The following is a 19,811-nucleotide window of genomic DNA, read 5'->3' on the forward strand; positions in this document are numbered from 1 at the left end:
CAAAAGGTTCCAGGAGGTCTTTACAATAGAACAGGGAGAAGTCACGGCGCTAGGAGAGGTGGCAGCAAACCAGGTGACCTTGGATAGGTTCGAAATTACAAGAGATGAGGTCAAGAAGCAGCTATTGGAGCTGGATGTGAGAAAAGTTGTTGGGCTGGACGGAATCTCACCATGGGTATTGAAAGAGTGTGCAGGAGCACTTTGCTTGCCACTCTCCATAGTGTATAGTAGGTCACTGGAAACGGGAGACCTACCAGAAATATGGAAAACTGCTAATGTAGTACCAATATACAAAAAGGGTGACAGACAAGAGGCACTGAACTACAGGCCAGTGTCCTTAACTTGTATACAATACAAGGTGATGGAGAAGATTGTGAGAAAAAACCTAGTAACACATCTGGAGAGAAGAGACTTCGTGACAACCCATCAACATGGGTTCAGGGAGGGTAAATCTTGCCTTACAGGCTTGATAGAATTCTACGATCAGGTGACAAAGATTAAGGAAGAAAGAGAAGGATGGGCGGACTGCATTTTTTTGGACTGTCTGAAAGCCTTCGATACAGTACCCCATAAAAGGTTGATGCATAAGCTGGAGAAACAGGCAGGAGTAACTGGTAGGGCGCTCCAGTGGATAAGGGAGTACCTAAGCAATAGGAAGCAGAGAGTTACAGTGAGGGGTGAGACCTCAGAATGGCGTGAAGTCACCAGTGGAGTCCCACAGGGCTCTGTGCTTGGACCTATCCTGTTTCTGATATACGTAAATGATCTCCCAGAGGGTATAGACACATTCCTCTCAATGTTTGCTGACGACGCCAAAATTATGAGAAGGATTAAGACAGAGGAGGACAGCTTGAGGCTTCAAGAAGACCTGGACAAGCTGCAGGAATGGTCGAACAAATGGCTGTTAGAGTTTAACCCAAGCAAATGTAATGTAATGAAGATAGGGGTAGGAAGCAGGAGACCAGATACAAGGTATCATTTGGGAGAGGAAATACTTCAAGAGTCAAAGAAAGAGAAAGACCGGGGGGTTGATATCACGCCAGACCTGTCCCCTGAAGCTCATATCAAGAGGATAACATCAGCAGCATATGCCAGGTTGGCTAACATAAGAACGGCCTTTAGAAACTTGTGTAAGGAATCTTTCAGAACATTATATACCATATATCAGACCAATCCTGGAGTATGCGGCACCAGCATGGAGTCCATATCTAGTCAAGCATAAGACTAAAATGGAAAAGGTTCAAAGGTTTGCCACCAGACTAGTACCCGAGCTGAGAGGTATGAGCTACGAGGAGAGACTACGGGAATTAAACCTCACTTCGTTGGAAGACAGAAGAGTTAGGGGGGACATGATCACCACATTCAAGATCCTCAAGGGAATTGACAGGGTTGATAAAGACAGGCTGTTTAACACAAGGGGCACACGCACTAGGGGACACAGGTGGAAACTGAGTGCCTAAATGAGCCACAGAGATATTAGAAAGAACTTTTTTAGTGTCAGAGTGGTTGACAAATGGAATGCATTAGGAAGTGATGTGGTGGAGGCTGACTCCATACACAGTTTCAAGTGTAGATATGATAGAGCCCAGTAGGCTCAGGAACCTGTACACCAGTTGATTGACAGTTGAGAGGCGGGACCAAAGAGCCAGAGCTCAACCCCCGCAAGCACAACTAGATGAGTACACACACACACACACACACACACACACACACACACACACACACACACACACACACACACACACACACACACACACACACACACACACACAAACACACAAACACACACACACATCCCGTTCCTAATATATGTAAACGATCTACCAGAGGACGTGAGCCCATTCTTATCCATGTTTGCTGACTACGTTAAGCTAATGAGGCGAATCAGAACTGAAGACGACTTTAGTACATTAGAAGATGAGCTAGACAATCTCCAGAGATAGCCTGTGAAATGGCTTCAATAGGCTTTAACTCTGAAAATTCATGGTCATGAGGATAAAGGGCAGGTAACTTACAACTTGTGATAGAGGCTAAGGAGAGGACATAACTGGAGATCTAACACCAGAGGAACACATCAGCAGAGTAACGAGGGCAGCGTATGCCAGAGAGGCAAGACTCCTGCCGCAGCTTGAACAAGGAGCCCTTCTGAGCGTTGTATACTTCCCTTATGATATGTATTATTGAGACTGCTGCTCCATCATGGAACACCTATCTAAAGAAACTCAAAATATATCTAGAAAATGTTCACAAATATGCAAAAGGCTCGTTCCTGACTCATGAAGAGAGGGAAGTGGACGTCATTACACTGGAGGACACCAGGAATAGAACAGACATAACGACAACAAGATACTAAGAGGGACTGATAAAGCAGATATAGAAGCAATGTTCAAATTTAAGATCATAATTGAACATTAGCGGAAACTGGAAACATTAGTGGAAACTGGCAGTGTATATGTTGATGTTGGCAGTGTATATGTTGATGTGGGCAGTGTATATGTTGATGTTGGCAGTGTATATGTTGATGTGGGCAGTGTATATGTTGATGTTGGCAGTGTATATGTATATGTTGATGTGGGCAGTGTATATGTTGATGTTGGCAGTGTATATGTTGATGTTGGCAGTGTATATGTTGATGTGGGCAGTGTATATGTTGATGTTGGCAGTGTATATGTATATGTTGATGTGGGCAGTGTATATGTTGATGTGGGCAGTGTATATGTTGATGTTGGCAGTGTATATGTATATGTTGATGTGGGCAGTGTATATGTTGATGTTGGCAGTGTATATGTTGATGTTGGCAGTGTATATGTATATGTTGATGTGGGCAGTGTATATGTTGATGTTGGCAGTGTATATGTATATGTTGATGTGGGCAGTGTATATGTTGATGTTGGCAGTGTATATGTTGATGTTGGCAGTGTATATGTTGATGTGGGCAGTGTATATGTTGATGTTGGCAGTGTATATGTATATGTTGATGTGGGCAGTGTATATGTTGATGTTGGCAGTGTATATGTTGATGTTGGCAGTGTATATGTATATGTTGATGTTGGCAGTGTATATGTTGATGTTGGCAGTGTATATGTTGATGTTGGCAGTGTATATGTTGATGTTGGCAGTGTATATGTTGATGTTGGCAGTGTATATGTTGATGTGGGCAGTGTATATGTTGATGTTGGCAGTGTATATGTTGATGTTGGCAGTGTATATGTATATGTTGATGTTGGCAGTGTATATGTTGATGTTGGCAGTGTATATGTTGATGTTGATTTTGGCAGTGTATATGTTGATGTTGGCAGTGTATATGTTGATGTTGGCAGTGTATATGTATATGTTGATGTGGGCAGTGTATATGTTGATGTTGGCAGTGTATATGTATATGTTGATGTTGGCAGTGTATATGTTGATGTTGGCAGTGTATATGTTGATGTTGATGTTGGCAGTGTATATGTTGATGTTGGCTGCGTATATATTGATGTTGGCTGTGTTGATGTTGGCTGCGTATATGTTGATGTTGGCTGTGTTGATGTTGATGTTGGCAGTGTATATGTTGATGTTTACATAATATCATCTCACAACGGAGGCTCTCTCTCAGCTTCACCACCACGTGTGGATCTTGCCGGAAATCTTTTGTGTGCTATCAAGTTTTCTCTTTATTAAAGCAGACAATTTTCCTGGACAACGACCCAACCTTAATTAGCGGCTCAGAGAGAAGCTCAGGTGTGTCCTGAGAGAGGCACTCCTCCTTGGTGTCCAGACTCCTGGCTTGTGGGTGTCCAGACCCCTGGCTTGTGGGTGTCCAGGCTCCTGGCTTGTGGGTGTCCAGTCTCCTGGCTTGTGGGTGTCCAAACTCCTGGCTTGTGGGTGTCCAGGCTCCTGGGTTGTGGGTGTCCAGACCCCTGGCTTGTGGGTGTCCAAACTCCTGGCTTGTGGGTGTCCAGGCTCCTGGCTTGTGGGTGTCCAGACTCCTGGCTTGTGGGTGTCCAGACCCCTGGCTTGTGGGTGTCCAGGCTCCTGGCTTGTGGGTGTCCAGACCCCTGGCTTGTGGGTGTCCAGGCTCCTGGCTTGTGGGTGTCCAGGCTCCTGGGTTGTGGGTGTCCAGACCCCTGGCTTGTGGGTGTCCAGACCCCTGGCTTGTGGGTGTCCAGACTCCTGGCTTGTGGGTGTCCAGACCCCTGGCTTGTGGGTGTCCAGGCTCCTGGCTTGTGGGTGTCCAGTCTCCTGGCTTGTGGGTGTCCAAACTCCTGGCTTGTGGGTGTCCAGGCTCCTGGGTTGTGGGTGTCCAGACCCCTGGCTTGTGGGTGTCCAAACTCCTGGCTTGTGGGTGTCCAGGCTCCTGGCTTGTGGGTGTCCAGACTCCTGGCTTGTGGGTGTCCAGACCCCTGGCTTGTGGGTGTCTAGACCCCTGGCTTGTGGGTGTCCAGACCCCTGGCTTGTGGGTGTCTTGCTGGGCTCTCAGTCCTGTTCACTCTACGGTATAAGTGGCAGTAGAGAATGTAGTGAGTCACCTGCAGGAGGGAGGGGACTCACCTGCAAGAGGGAGGGAGGGAGGGGATTCACCTGCAGGAGGGAGGGAGGGGACTCACCTACAAGAGGGAGGGAGAGAGGGGACTCAGCTACAAGAGGGAGGGGAGGGAGGGGACTCACCTGCAGGAGAGAGGGAGGGGACTCCCCTACAGGAGGGAGGGAGGGGACTCACCTACAGGAGGGAGGGAGGGAACTCACCTACAGGAGGGAGGGAGGGGACTCAGCTACAGGAGGGAGGGAGGGGACTCACCTACAGGAGGGAGGGAGGGGACTCACCTACAGGAGGGAGGAAGGGGACTCACCTACAGGAGGGAGGGAGAGGACTCACCTACAGGAGGGAGGGAGGGGACTCACCTACAGGAGGGAGGGAGGGGACTCACCTACAGGAGGGAGGGAGGGGACTCACCTACAGGAGGGAGGGAGGGGACTCACCTACAGGAGGGAGGGAGGGGACTCACCTACAGGAGGGAGTTAGGGGACTCACCTACAGGAGGGAGGGAGGGGACTCACCTACAGGAGGGAGGGAGGGGACTCACCTACAGGAGGGAGGGAGGAAGGGGACTCACCTACAGGAGGGAGGGAGGGGACTCACCTACAGGAGGGAGGGAGGAAGGGGACTCACCTACAGGAGGGAGGGAGGGGACTCACCTACAGGAGGGAGGGAGGAAGGGGACTCACCTACAGGAGGGAGGGAGGGGACTCACCTGCAGGAGGGAGGCAGGGGACTCACCTACAAGAGGGAGGAAGAGGACTCACCTACAAGAGGGAGGGAGGGAGGGAGGGGACTCACCTACAAGAGGGAGGAAGAGGACTCACCTACAAGAGGGAGGGAGGGAGGGGACTCACCTACAGGAGGGAGGGAGGGAGGGGACTCCCCTGCAGGAGGGAGGGAGGGAGGGAATGGACTCACCTACAGGAGGGAGGGAGGGAGGGAGGGAGGGAGGGAGGGGACTCACCTACAGGAGGGAGGGAGGGAGGGAACTCACCTACAGGAGGGAGGGAGGGAGGGAGGGAGGGAGGGAGGGAGGGAGGGAGGGGACTCACCTACAGGAGGGAGGGAGGGAGGGAGGGAACTCACCTACAGGAGGGAGGGAGGGAATGGACTCACCTACAGGAGGGAGGGAGGGGACTCACCTACAGGAGGGAGGGAGGGAGGGAACTCACCTACAAGAGGGAGGGAGGGGACTCACCTGCAGTAGGGAGGGAGAGAGGGAGGTGACTCACCTACAGGAGGGAGGGAGGGAACTCACCTACAGGAGGGAGGGAGGGAGGGAGGGGACTCACCTACAGGAGGGAGGGAGGGGACTCACCTACAGGAGGGAGGGAGGGGACTCACCTACAGGAGGGAGGGAGGGAACTCACCTACAGGAGGGAGGGAGGGAGGGAGGGAGGGAGGGGACTCACCTGCAGGAGGGAGGGAGGGAGGGAGGGGACTCACCTGCAGGAGGGAAGGAGGGAGGGAGGGAGGGGACTCACCTGCAGGAGGGAGGGGAAGAGGCCGACGAGGAAGAGGGCAGCGATGAGGAGGTTGATGACTCCAAGGTGCAGCAGGAGGACGTGTGTGGTGGTGCGCGTCTGCCGGAGAAACACGCTCGTTAACACTCTTAACTACTCAACCCTCACTAACTCTTGCCTCTCTAACTCATCAAATATTAACTACTCTACCCTGGGAAACTATTGCCTCTCAGAGTGACTCCTCATAACGAAGGTAACTTGTCAACAAACAGGAATACAGTGTAGTATTCACAAAGTGTTAATAAGATATAGTGAAGTGTAGACACAGGGGAAGCATGTACACGGTGACCGCGTCTCACACACCTCATACACAAAGTAATCAAAGGAACGTGGATCGTCTCAACTCTGTACCCAAAACGGCAACCAAAAGAATACAAAATAACGGGAAGATTGTATACTGGGATAAACACAGACCAGAATTCTTTGGTTCCCATTATGTCATAAACATCGTTCACTTTTCCTCCTCCGTTTCCCCTAAGGCCGCGTGAAAGGTAAACACAGTTCTCAGAAGACACGATAAACAATTTGAAACTGTTAGTGGTTTTGGAGCCATATAAACCTGGGAGTCTGCCTTTGTTTACAAACATTCTTTGTGGCAGGAGACCGCCGTGTGAACCTTATAGACAGTTAGTATTGGTGTCGTCACACCAACAGTTGGTACCTGCGGGCCCATGTGCACTGTGGCTGTGCACTCTGGGCCCGGGCTCAATGTTTGCTGTATATTGCTATCTATATTTGAGCCCAGTGGTCAACATTTTGGGCTCATTATGCTTGGCAATTAAATAGATGGTGTGAGAGTGATCAGAGGATGCGATCTGAATGAGTGTGGTCCAACATAACACACACACAAGGGGCAACAGCTTCAAGCTCAGACGCTTGATATTCACATATCGGACAGATATTCAGGTAATATTGATGAAACTTTTTAAATGTTACGAGCTGGGAAGTGAACTATTCTACACTGTATTTGTTCATTGTTCTCGTAAATTATTAACCCGTTTGAATACATGAGTTACTGTTAGTCAACTTTCTCATCGTAGGCATCTTAACTCTTACAGTTGCTGTCCTGTATGTGTAGTGCTTGTGCCCCTGGCCAATGGTCCCGCGGCCCGGACTCTAACCAGGCAGTCTGCCTCATGATCTGATCATCCAGGCTGTTAAATACATGACTCACTGCCCAGTTGATATGTCCCTTATGTCCCTTATGGCTAGTTATGTCCCTTAAGTTTAGAGGAGTGTTCAACAGTCTTGGGCTATTAAAATGTTGATAGATTGTCTGTTAGCGTAACTCTTACATCTCCAACATGCCTCCTGGTCATGGTAGACGGGTGGACATCTACCATACACACGGAAATTAGTTATTTCCGGGTGCAGATTTAGAGCCAGTCGACCTAATGTTTGCTCTAAGATGTGTTATTGTGTGAATGCTCACATGTGAATGTGTGCACACATTCTTGTGGTCAGCAACTACTCCAGCATGAGTGGGGCTGTTAGTGTGCAACATATTCCACCCAATATATTCCCTCCCCTCCTTCCCCACTCCTTCCCTACCCCTTGTCCGCTCTCCCCACCATCACTCCACCCCTCCCAACTGCTGCCCTCTCATTTATCACCTCTCACAGCTTCATCCCTCTCATTTATCACCTCTCACAGCTTCATCCCTCTCATTCATCACCTCTCAGCTTCATCCCTCTCATTTATCACCTCTCACAGCTTCATCCCTCTCATTTATCACCTCTCACAGCTTCATCCCTCTCATTTATCACCTCTCACAGCTTCATCCCTCTCATTCATCACCTCTCACAGCTTCATCCCTCTCATTTATTACCTCTCACAGCATCATCCCTCTCCTCACAGCTTCATCCCTCTCATTTATCACCTCTCACAGCTTCATCCCTCTCATTTATCACCTCTCACAGCTTCATCCCTCTCATTCATCACCTCTCACAGCTTCATCCCTCTCATTTATCACCTCTCACAGCTTCATCCCTCTCATTCATCACCTCTCACAGCTTCATCCCTCTCATTTATCACCTCTCACAGCTTCATCCCTCTCATTCATCACCTCTCACAGCTTCATCCCTCTCATTTATTACCTCTCACAGCATCATCCCTCTCCTCACAGCTTCATCCCTCTCCTCACAGCTTCATCCCTCTCGTCACAGCTTCATCCCTCTCGTCACAGCTTCATCCCTCTCCTCACAGCTTCATCCCTCTCACAGCTTCATCCCTCTCCTCACAGCTTCATCCCTCTCCTCACAGCTTCATCCCTCTCGTTACAGCTTCATCCTTCTCCTCACAGCTTCATCCGTGTCCCTCGTGATGTGTTGATCTGCCATCCAACAAATCAGCAGTAAATATGAGGGGGATTAATAAACACGTCGCTTTTATCTCATCAACTCATATTTTAAACCCCTTATTTCTGACCGGCAAAATTTATATATTAATATTTGTGTATTGTAGTGAGGATGGCAGCCAGGCTGTGTTGATGGTCTCAGTGTATTGTAGTGAGGATGGCAGCCAGGCTGTGTTGATGGTCTCAGTGTATTGTAGTGAGGATGGCAGCCAGGCTGTGTTGATGGTGTCAGTGTATTGTAGTGGGGATGGCAGCAAGGCTGTGTTGATGGTCTCAGTGTATTGTAGTGAGGATGGCAGCCAGGCTGTGTTGATGGTCTCAGTGTATTGTAGTGAGGATGGCAGCCAGGCTGTGTTGATGGTCTCAGTGTATTGTAGTGAGGATGGCAGCCAGGCTGTGTTGATGGTCTCAGTGTATTGTAGTGAGGATGGCAGCCAGGCTGTGTTGATGGTCTCAGTGTATTGTAGTGAGGATGGCAGCAAGGCTGTGTTGATGGTCTCAGTGTATTGTAGTGGGGATGGCAGCCAGGCCTCTCCCCTCACCAGCCTCTCCCCTCACCAGCCTCTCCCCTCACCTGCCTCTCCCCTCACCTGCCTCTCCCCTCACCAGCCTCTCCCCTCACCTGCCTCTCCCCTCACCAGCCTCTCCCCTCACCAGCCTCTCCCCTCACCTGCCTCTCCCCTCACCTGCCTCTCCCCTCACCAGCCTCTCCCCTCACCAGCCTCTCCCCTCACCAGCCTCTCCCCTCAACAGCCTCTCCCCTCACCTGCCTCTCCCCTCACCAGCCTCTCCCCTCACCAGCCTCTCCCCTCAACAGCCTCTCCCCTCACCTGCCTCTCCCCTCACCTGCCTCTCCCCTCACCAGCCTCTCCCCCCACCAGCCTCTCCCCTCACCAGCCTCTCCCCTCACCTGCCTCTCCCCTCACCTGCCTCTCCCCTCACCAGCCTCTCCCCTCACCTTCGTTCTCGTTCGGCGTTCTCATTGACCGCAAGCTGAATTTCCAGGGACGCATTCTAAATATATCAAAAAAAGTTTCAAAAACTGTTGTCATTCTTTCTAAGATCAGATATTATGTACCTCGCCATGCCCTGGTGACACTCTATTATTCTCTCATCTATCCTTATCTCAACTATGTTATTTGTGCTTGGGGTTCTACTACCCAAAATCATTTACGTCCTCTAATTACTCAACACAAAGCTGCTATTAGGCCCCAGACATCACTCGGTACCCCTACTCAAATCTCTGAATATGTTAGATATTAAGTGACTGCACATTCTCTCATGTGTATTATACATATATAAAACGCTGAACTGTAATGCCAATCCTGACCTCAAAAGCTTCATAGAAGGTTGTAACAGATCCCATGAGCACCACACCAGAAATAAATTAAGTTTTGATATTACAAGAGTACGACTTAATCAAACTAGAAATGCTCTACAAATCAAGGGACCCAGAATGTGGAATGACCTTCCCAACCATGTTAAAGACCTCTCTCAACCAGTTTAAGATAAAAACGAAGCACTACCTAATAAATTCCCTGTAACCTACCTTACCCCTCTATTGTCAACCCATGTCTGTTTTTTTAAACAACGCTGTTTGTCGACCTAATTGTATTTGTGCTGTTTTTTCAGCCATGTTTTCCCCTTTTTTATCTTTATTTTTATTTGTTCTCAACACATTTTATTCTTTATACTCAATTAGTATTAAGTTTTTAGTCATTAATGTTTTTCCTGCCCGAAACGCTTTGCGTAATAGTGGCTTTAGGCATTGTATGTACTAGCTCCATCTATAAATCGATCAATTTATGTAAAATCTCTTGTATGTATGTACCTTACCTGAATAAACATTTTATTTTATTTTATTATTATTTATTAAGAATTTATGGAAAATGGGAGATTCCATGACGTCATGACAACAAACCCCATATTTACACACACATATATTTAACTCCACATTTATTCTTTTAAACAAGAGTCTAGTGTTTAAACTTAATAAAATAGGATTCACTCGGACTGGATGATTATACCATACACCAGAAATTCACTACAGACTCCCTTGTTATTGTTAAATAAACTGAGTCCTTAAGTGGCATAGTATTGGAACCAAACATTGGAACAACGTCCCCTCAGGGAAGGCAGTGAGTCACGCTCTCAGAGAGATATAGAGCTGATTGTAAACAGACAGAGGGCTTCTCACGACATGCACAACTTGTCGAAGACTTCCAAAATATGAGTCAACCAACCGAGACACTGCCAATTTGACATCTACAGCAAAGAGAAGAGCTGAGTATCCATCTTATCAATTATCTATAACAAGTTCTTGGCCATTTACTGTTTAGATAGGTCTGGTGGTTATACAGTGAGCGAAAAGCTCAATTTCTGCACAACTATATCATGTCACACCTCTACTTTATATGTTAATGGAGCCATTAAGCCCTAACTTTTTACAGGTAAGCATGTGACTTGGAGACATCAATATGCTGGCCAACATAAACTGTGATATTTCTTGCTACGCCTAGCTGTACACAGACGCCATTATAAGGGCCCTAGACCACATGTAGCCACACCGTAATCTGATGGAGGAACCATAACACACAGCCTAATCAGGCCATACCTACAGTATCAGCTAAGGCCTTATACTTCCTTTATTAACACAGTAGATAACTGTAATATTAATAATAGTAGTTTAGGCCACCATATGTGGTATAATTTATATTCAATTTAGAGGTAAATATTTATTGCTTATTATATATCCACCGATTGTGGTATAAGCTATAAATATCCCTTCAAACTATGTACAGATAAATTCTGGCAGGCTGAGTCAAATATACAGTCCGCTTAGAATCATAATCATAAATATTGAAGTGACAAAACTAGAAATTAAATATTCACAAAGAATAAAAACAAATAAATGCCTGCTAGAATTTTTCCACAGGGTGCACAATAAACTACTGCTCACAAGATGAGTATGGGGTGCACAATAAACTACCTCTCACAGGATGAATACAGAGTTGCAGAAGAGATAGGATTACTTCTGAGATTTAAGAGCACAAAGTTATTAAAGACATTTAAGGTAACCCGAGTGACGGCAAAAGGCAGGCGGGAGCACTCACTCATCCAGCGCCTGACTAAGGCCAACATCAGCATCACATAGCGAGACACCTACACCCACTGGTATATATATTATAACATTTACCTACAGCCAGTTATTATAAATATAAATAGGCTGAACAAGCTGTCCAACCAGCACACGTTAACTCCCACCGGGTGAATACATCGCTTGCCTGAACGTTCAAGGTTTTCGGATTGAAGGAAGAGAGAAAGATGAAGATGAGTGTAGAGGCCAGAGAGTAAGAATGTTGGAGGGGTAATAAGGCACGGTACAGTGTTGAGACAACACACAGTAACCAGCAGGGATCTACAAGCAGGCACTCCACACTACTCCTTAGTGACTGACCTGTGTGAAGCTGTGCGTGCAGGACACGAACAGTATGTAGGAGTTGAACAGGACGCTGGTAACTGTACCGATGACCAGGAGAACCGCCAACACCATCACTGGCATACTCTCCTTCCTCACCCTCACCTCACGTGCGTGACACACACGCTCCTGTAGCCTCACGTGCGTGACACACACGCTCCTGTAGCCTCACGTGCGTGACACACACGCTCCTGTAGCCTCACGTGGGCTACATTGCCTCCACACCACTCGTCTTCCACTGCTACCTCTCCTCCACCTTGCCATCCTTGAGCGACTCGCATCCCTTGATGGCACACCCTTCCCTACGCCTCATATTATGGGAATGTCAGGTGGGGGTGTTGGTCAGTGGCTACCTGACCCCAACTCTACACCCACCTCACACACAATGTCAGGTGGGGGTGTTGGTCAGTGGCTACCTGACCCCGACTCTACACGCACCTCACACACAATGTCAGGTGGGGGTGTTGGTCAGTGGCTGCCCGACCCCGACTCTACACCCACCTCACACACACAGCACTTGAAATTGACGCAGGAATGAAATAACTCTCTTGCAAGAAATTGACTCGTTTGCAGCCAGCCAGATTACACTGAAGAACGAGCTGAATGTATTAACAAACTTAACTTTCCTCGCTAAGATGTTGATTTAACTCGATTTTGGCGCAGCAAAAGTTGAGGTTATAGCAACCTAAAGTACAGTCAGGATATTACTCTGTGTTATCTGTCAACGCTTCTCTCTCCTTCTCCTCTTATCTTAACATTTGAGTGTCAGTGGCTTCGGCAGACTTTAAGTGTCATTTCTTAGGACTCTGTAAACAAGTTTTTTGTTTTTTTGCGTACCATTCTCACTTTTGTTTCATTTTCGGCGTTGATGTGTTGTGAGTGCTCCGTACAGTGCTCCAGCGGCCCTCGCCCTGAAATGACACAAAGTCATGTTATTACGCGATACCTAAACTTAATTCTTAGTACAAGCATTTACTTAAATATTATTATAAATAAATGCAATTATTGTTGTTGCTCCTCCTGCTGCTGCTGCTGTTGCAAATGCTTCATTTTCAAATACGTTGTAAGAGATGTTGTCGGGCTGCTATATATTATGAGTTCTCAAGGTGACAGTCTCAAAGACTCGTGTAGAGGCACACACAACACTAATCTCTCTTCAATGAATTTGATTTGGTGTCGTCAGAGCTACTAATGAAGAAGTTGATGGTGTTTGTATTCTTGTAGAACTCGTAATGAACTCTCACGAAACTAAATGGAAAGTCTTATATATATATATATATATATATATATATATATATATATATATATATATATATATATATAATCCTAATCCTATCCTGGCCGGGGAGAATTAATTGGGCGCAAATCCTTAACTGTAGCCTCTGTTTAACTCAATAGTAAAATGTGTACTTGGATGTAAAAACGATTCTTCACGGCGGGGATCGTATTCCAGGGACCTGCCCGAAACGCTACGCGTACTAGTGGCTGTAAAAGAATGTAACAACTCTTGTATATATCTCAAAAAAAAAAAGCTGTACCCGGCCACACGTTGCTGTGGCTCTGCAACACATGACCACAGCTACCTTTCCCTGCTCCCCAGTCCTCCCATCATTCCCCCTTACCCTGTCTCCTCGTCCTTCGAACCATTCCCCACTCCTCCATCCCCCTCTTCCTCCCCACCATCCCCAACTCCCCCATCCCCTTGTCCTCTCCACTATTTCCCGCCTCCCATGTATCTATCATTGATAGATACAGCGATAGCAGGAGGTTCGACATCTGCGAGGCACTACACATCAAGAAGTCAACACCAGCAATCAACAGCCAATTAATGCACAACTACTATATATATATATATATATATATATATATATATATATATATATATATATATATATATATATATATATATATATATATATATATATATATATGCCATAACTAGTATGCCTTAACCCACAACACCACTCAGACCCTTAAAAGAAGTAGAGACTTCGAGGTATATATACACCTCAAATATCCCCACTTCCCAAGGGCACCAGAATAGTGAGGGGTTACTATACGTTTTTCATCAAGCCACTGTTAATGTGGGAGAACTCGTGTCCATGCTATAAGTCTATACTTGCATAAACCACAACTGGAAGGTTTATGGCAGCTACTGGAAGGTAGTTGTGCTTTCTGGGTTCGAGACCCACTGGTGGGTGTTGTCCAAAGATTGTTAATATATATATATATATATATATATATATATATATATATATATATATATATATATATATATATATATATATATATATATATATATATATATATTATTAAATATGACCGAAAAAGTAAGATTAATAATTCTAACACGAATTTTCTCAATCTTTCGTACATTACGCTTCACTGTTGGAGGTAAATCAAAAATCACTTCTCCAAAATTCATTTTTATTTCTAGTCTGACGCGACACGGGCGCGTTTCGTAAAACTTATTACATTTTCAAAGACTTCACAAATACACAACTGATTAGAACTTACGTATCTCTGCTATTATATCTACATTTGAGTGAGGTGGGAGGGATGATGTGGCATATAGTGACGTGGCATTAACACAAGACAGAACATGAGGGGATATTAATAGGGTATTAAAAGTATCAACACAAGACAGAACAGAAACAATGGGTATTGAATAGAAGTGTTTGTAGAAAGCCTATTGGTCCATATTTCTTGATGCTTCTATATTGGAGCGGAGTCTTGAGGTGGGTAGAATATAGTTGTGCAATAATTGGCTGTTGATTGCTGGTGTTGACTTCTTGATGTGTAGTGCCTCGCAAACGTCAAGCCGCCTGCTATCGCTGTATCTATCGATGATTTCTGTGTTGTTTACTAGGATTTCTCTGGCGATGGTTTGGTTATGGGAAGAGATTATATGTTATATATAAGAGATTATATTATAGGTGGAACATATAATCTCTTCCCATAACCAAACCATCGCCAGAGAAATCCTAGTAAACAACACAGAAATCATCGATAGATACAGCGATAGCAGGCGGCTTGACGTTTGCGAGGCACTACACATCAAGAAGTCAACACCAGCAATCAACAGCCAATTATTGCACAACTATATTCTACCCACCTCAAGACTCCGCTCCAATATAGAAGCATCAAGAAATATGGACCAATAGGCTTTCTACAAACACTTCTATTCAATACCCATTGTTTCTGTTCTGTCTTGTGTTGATACTTTTAATACCCTATTAATATCCCCTCATGTTCTGTCTTGTGTTAATGCCACGTCACTATATGCCACATCATCCCTCCCACCTCACTCAAATGTAGATATAATAGCAGAGATACGTAAGTTCCAATCAGTTGTGTATTTGTGAAGTCTTTGAAAATGTAATAAGTTTTACGAAACGCGCCCGTGTCGCGTCAGACTAGAAATAAAAATGAATTTTGGAGAAGTGATTTTTGATTTACCTCCAACAGTGAAGCGTAATGTACGAAAGATTGAGAAAATTCGTGTTAGAATTATTAATCTTACTTTTTCGGTCATATTTAATAATATATGTCTACAGGAAAGACTGCTACCAAAATATACTAATATATATATATATATATATATATATATATATATATATATATATATATATATATATATATATATATATATATATATATATATATATATATATATAGGTACAATATTGTACTAGGTACAATATATATATATATATATATATATATATATATATATATATATATATATATATATATATATATATATATATATTGTACCTAGTAGCCAGAACGTCGTACTTGGCCTACTATGCAAGGTCCGATTTGCCTAGTAAGCCAAGTTTTCCAGAATTTCAATATTTTTCTCATTTTTTTCTTATGAAATAATAAAGCTATTCATTTTATTATGCATGAGCTATTTTTTTTTTATATGTGTCAAAGAATTTCCGACAATCCAAGAAAATGCAGTCCGCCCAGCCTTCTCTTTCTTGCCTAATGTTTGTCAGCTGGTGGTAGAAGCCCGTTAAGAGAGTGAGAGAGAGAGAGTGGTGAGGTGACCATTGTTGATGGGGGTTACCAAGTGTTCCCTCACTCTTATAACAACACTTACAAACACTTGGTTCATATGACCTTCCACACACCCTAGTTCTCTATTACAGCCCATCTTATCTAAATTAAAAATGCATTGTTCTTCTTGATCTTCATAGCGAAATTAAGTCACAAACATAATAATTCAAATTAATATTTGTTCATAACGTTATCTGAGAGATTCAAAACATTTTCTTTGAGTTTGTGTTGGTTACCCAAGAAAAGTAATTCCTTGGCGGCATTGCGTCAATAGACTGCTCAATGGCTCCCTCTCTCTCGTAAATCTCTCGACTCTGCCAGACTCAAAGTGGAGGTTCATGCTGGTATCTGTGGCATGAAAGAGGTGGAGGGAAGAGTCTCAGGTGTGGCATCATGTGTGGCGCACAACATCAGTCAGATAGTGCGGGTGCTGTCCCGCGGGCACGATACGCACCTCACATCTCTATATTTACTTATTACATCTACACCAATTTTGTACTTGAAAATATCCATATAAATTTTTTGACGCAAGAAAATATAGCACACAGCATTTTGTTTAATCACAAAATAAAATAACTATTTCAAACCATCATAATTTTATTATAAAATTTTTAATATTAAAATAATATTTAAATTCAGAGTAAAGATGTTTTAAAAGGTCAAATAAAAGAGAACGAATGATAGATACACTGAGACGTGTATTTCTCAATATATATTCACTCATATATGTATATGTATTAACGAATATAGAGAGAGTCGTGTATTGGTGTGAGTGGCTACGAATCAGTGACTATAGGAGGGAGTGAGATAGATGTTATAGACGTCCAGAGCCAACAATCCCCGCCCTATTATAGCCAGTGCGTCTATTACATCACTTGACCTTCAAGTTCACTGTTGTCATTTGTCTTGAAAATAAAGATGGAAGTGACTTGAGGAACTTGCACCACCACTGGGAGGGAGCCTGTCGGCCGAGCGGACAGCACGCTGGACTTGTGATCCTGTAGTCCTGGGTTCGATCCCAGGCGCCGGCTAGAAACAATGGGCAGAGTTTCTTTCACCCTATGCCCCTGTTACCTAGCAGTAAATAGGTACCTGGGAGTTAGTCAGCTGTCACGGGCTGCTTCCTGGGGGTGGAGGCCTGGTCGAGGACCGGGCCGCGGGGACACTAAAGCCCCGAAATCATCTCAAGATAACCTCAAGATAACCACTTGGCGACCACCCACACCAGGCACCTCACTCCTCACATCTCTCTGACACACTCACCTATACGGCTTGTTCTCTTACCTCCGCTTACTTATAATACACGCTCCTCTTCCACATAGTCAACTCTCCACAGTATTTTGTATATAATGATCATATCCCTTCAGTTTTCTCTCTTCCAAGGTTATAATGTTGATTTTCATTAACGTGACGTCACACACACGTACAGTACCGTCACACACACATACAGTACCGTCACACACACATACAGTACCGTCACACACACGGTACTGTACGACCCCAGTACAACAGTACTGGGGTCGTCCCTGCCAACAACAGTACTGGGGTCGTCCCTGCCAACAACAGTACTGGGGTCGTCCCTGCCAACAACAGTACTGGGGTCGTCCCTGCCAACAACAGTACTGGGGTCGTCCCTGCCAACAACAGTACTGGGGTCGTCCCTGCCAACAACAGTACTGGGGTCGTCCCTGCCAACAACAGTACTGGGGTCGTCCCAGCCAACAACAGTACTGGGGTCGTCCCTGCCAACAACAGTACTGGGGTCGTCCCTGCCAACAACAGTACTGGGATCGTCCCTGCCAACAACAGTACTGGGGTCGTCCCTGCCAACAACAGTACTGGGGTCGTCCCTGCCAACAACAGTACTGGGGTCGTCCCTGCCAACAACAGTACTGGGGTCGTCCCTGCCAACAACAGTACTGGGGTCGTCCCTGACAACAACAGTACTGGGGTCGTCCCTGCCAACAACAGTACTGGGGTCGTCCCTGCCAACAACAGTTCTGGGGTCGTCCTTGGCCTCCCTGCCAATAGTTAACCTTGATGTGTCACTGTGTTTCTTGCCATTAATATCCTGAACAAGTTTACTTTAAACACTCTCGTGGCGCCTGTTGTAACAATATTATTTTGAACCTGACTAAGAGGCGGCGGTGGTGGAGTGGAATAGTAGGTGAAGGAGGAGGAGGAGGTGGTGGCGGAGACGGAAGAAGACAACAATTATAAGGAATATTGTAGGTGTGGTGTAGGGCTGATGATGGTGGTTACCAGGTGTGGACACAATGATGGCGTGGCAAGGTGGTACATTACTGAGGTGCTGGTCTCCATGCCTCCACTCTCCATGGTTCAGTTAAGGCCATTGTTGGTGAGTACTGTGGTCATTGTTGGTGAGTACTGTGGTCCATTGTTGGTGACTGTGGCCATTGTTGGTGACTGTGGTAATTGATCAACCAGGCTGTGACTCATACGTCAGGTTGCGAGCAGCCGCGTCCAACAGCCTGGTTAATCAGTCCAACAACGAGGAGGCCTGGTCGACGACCAGGGCCGCGGGGACGCTAAGCCCCGGAAACACCTCAAGGTAAGGAGTGTGGCCATTGGTCTCAGCAAGTCTGGCCGTCTTAAGTACACAGACCATTCTTAATATTATTATGGTCCGGATACACAGATGATCTCCTCTTCACCTGCATAATGGATGTTGGTGATGGTGGTGGTGGTGTCAACACCAAGGACACTACACCTGTTACACTGGTGTGGCAGGAGCCTGGTGGTGGTGGTGGTGGTGGTGGTGGTTGTTACGGTATGGACACCGTCGCTGGAGTATGGAGTGGCAATTTCGGCACAATCTATGAGTCTGCACTCCAACTCCTCAGTATTGGGTGCTACGCAGACAACGCCATCTGTTGGTGGTGGCGCGATATCGGTGAAAGGCTTCGGTTTCCTGCCTCAGTTAAAAGAGGAGGTCGATAAGGATGACCTCTGTTGGGGTGGCGTATTGAGATCAACGCCATCTAGGTTGTGGCTACAATTTACAATGTCAATTCCCCAATGGAAGAGGTGTTATCCTAAGGTCACTTAGTATACTGTCTGTCTGGCTAATAATCTTTTATTTTCCCAGAGGTGACATAAGGAGGCGATTGCGTCGAGGAGGGCAAATCTCCTTGGGCAGTCCAAGAACTCTTAACTTCGTCCTGTGAGAGGACAAAGTGGCCGCCGTCGGTTATAGCAGTGTGTTTGCTGCTAGTTTATGCAGTGTTGGATGGGCCAACGAACCCGGGATTGGCCAGGAAGAGTTATGTGACGACAATGGTGAATCTGTTGAGAAGTCCTGCTAGCGAGCTGCTAGAGACTTCTACCAGGGTGTTATAGTTACCCCTGTATGGAATTGTTTGAGACCCCTATCAGCGTGTTGCTGAAACCCTCTGCCAGCGTGTATCTGGAAAGTGGAGGTGGGGTATTGGGCACATCGTGACAATACGGTGTATGTGTGGACCGGCCCATGCTGAAGAAGATGAACTCGCCAAGGTTTGCCATTAGGTGTGGACGACGTGTACCTGGAAAGTGGATTCATCGGGATTGATGAACTCTGCTGATGTATTGAACTTTGTAAATACGTGTGGTAACACTTTAATATAATATATATAGTGGTGAAGGTGATAATATTTTGAAGAAGGTGTAATAGTGTATTGCCTATCCTCCCTTTTTTAATTTTTGCACAAATACCTGACACAGCCAGTTCTTGAAAACTTATCACCGATTTGGGATAGGATATAGGAGAAGAGGTTATAACAGCAAGAACCCGGTCACTGGCCCAAGCTGGTCGTAACAGTGGTGGTGGCGTGAACACCTGTATCACGGGGGGGTGGGGGGGGGGTCACC

At 45.7% G+C, this 19,811-nt stretch overlaps 2 protein-coding genes across 2 annotated transcripts in view; one reads left to right on the forward strand and one right to left on the reverse strand.

The window, feature by feature from the left end:
- LOC123774037 (5-hydroxytryptamine receptor 6) overlaps positions 1–19,811 on the reverse strand; it is a 51,274-nt gene that overhangs the window by 13,241 nt on the left and 18,222 nt on the right. Inside the window, exons 2-3 of the mRNA XM_045768147.2 lie at positions 11,856–12,787; positions 6,004–6,102 (exon numbers count right to left, since the gene is read on the reverse strand). Of these exons, the coding sequence (XP_045624103.1) occupies positions 6,004–6,102; positions 11,856–11,960 (204 nt within the window). The 5' untranslated portion in view covers positions 11,961–12,787. The remainder of the gene's footprint in view (positions 1–6,003; positions 6,103–11,855; positions 12,788–19,811) is intronic.
- The window catches only part of LOC123774033 (ribitol-5-phosphate transferase FKTN), a 75,149-nt gene that overhangs the window by 4,903 nt on the left and 50,435 nt on the right, over positions 1–19,811 (forward strand). The window lies entirely within an intron of this gene.

Source organism: Procambarus clarkii, chromosome 91 (genome assembly GCF_040958095.1).
Source record: "Procambarus clarkii isolate CNS0578487 chromosome 91, FALCON_Pclarkii_2.0, whole genome shotgun sequence".
NCBI classification, from domain to species: domain Eukaryota; kingdom Metazoa; phylum Arthropoda; class Malacostraca; order Decapoda; family Cambaridae; genus Procambarus; species Procambarus clarkii.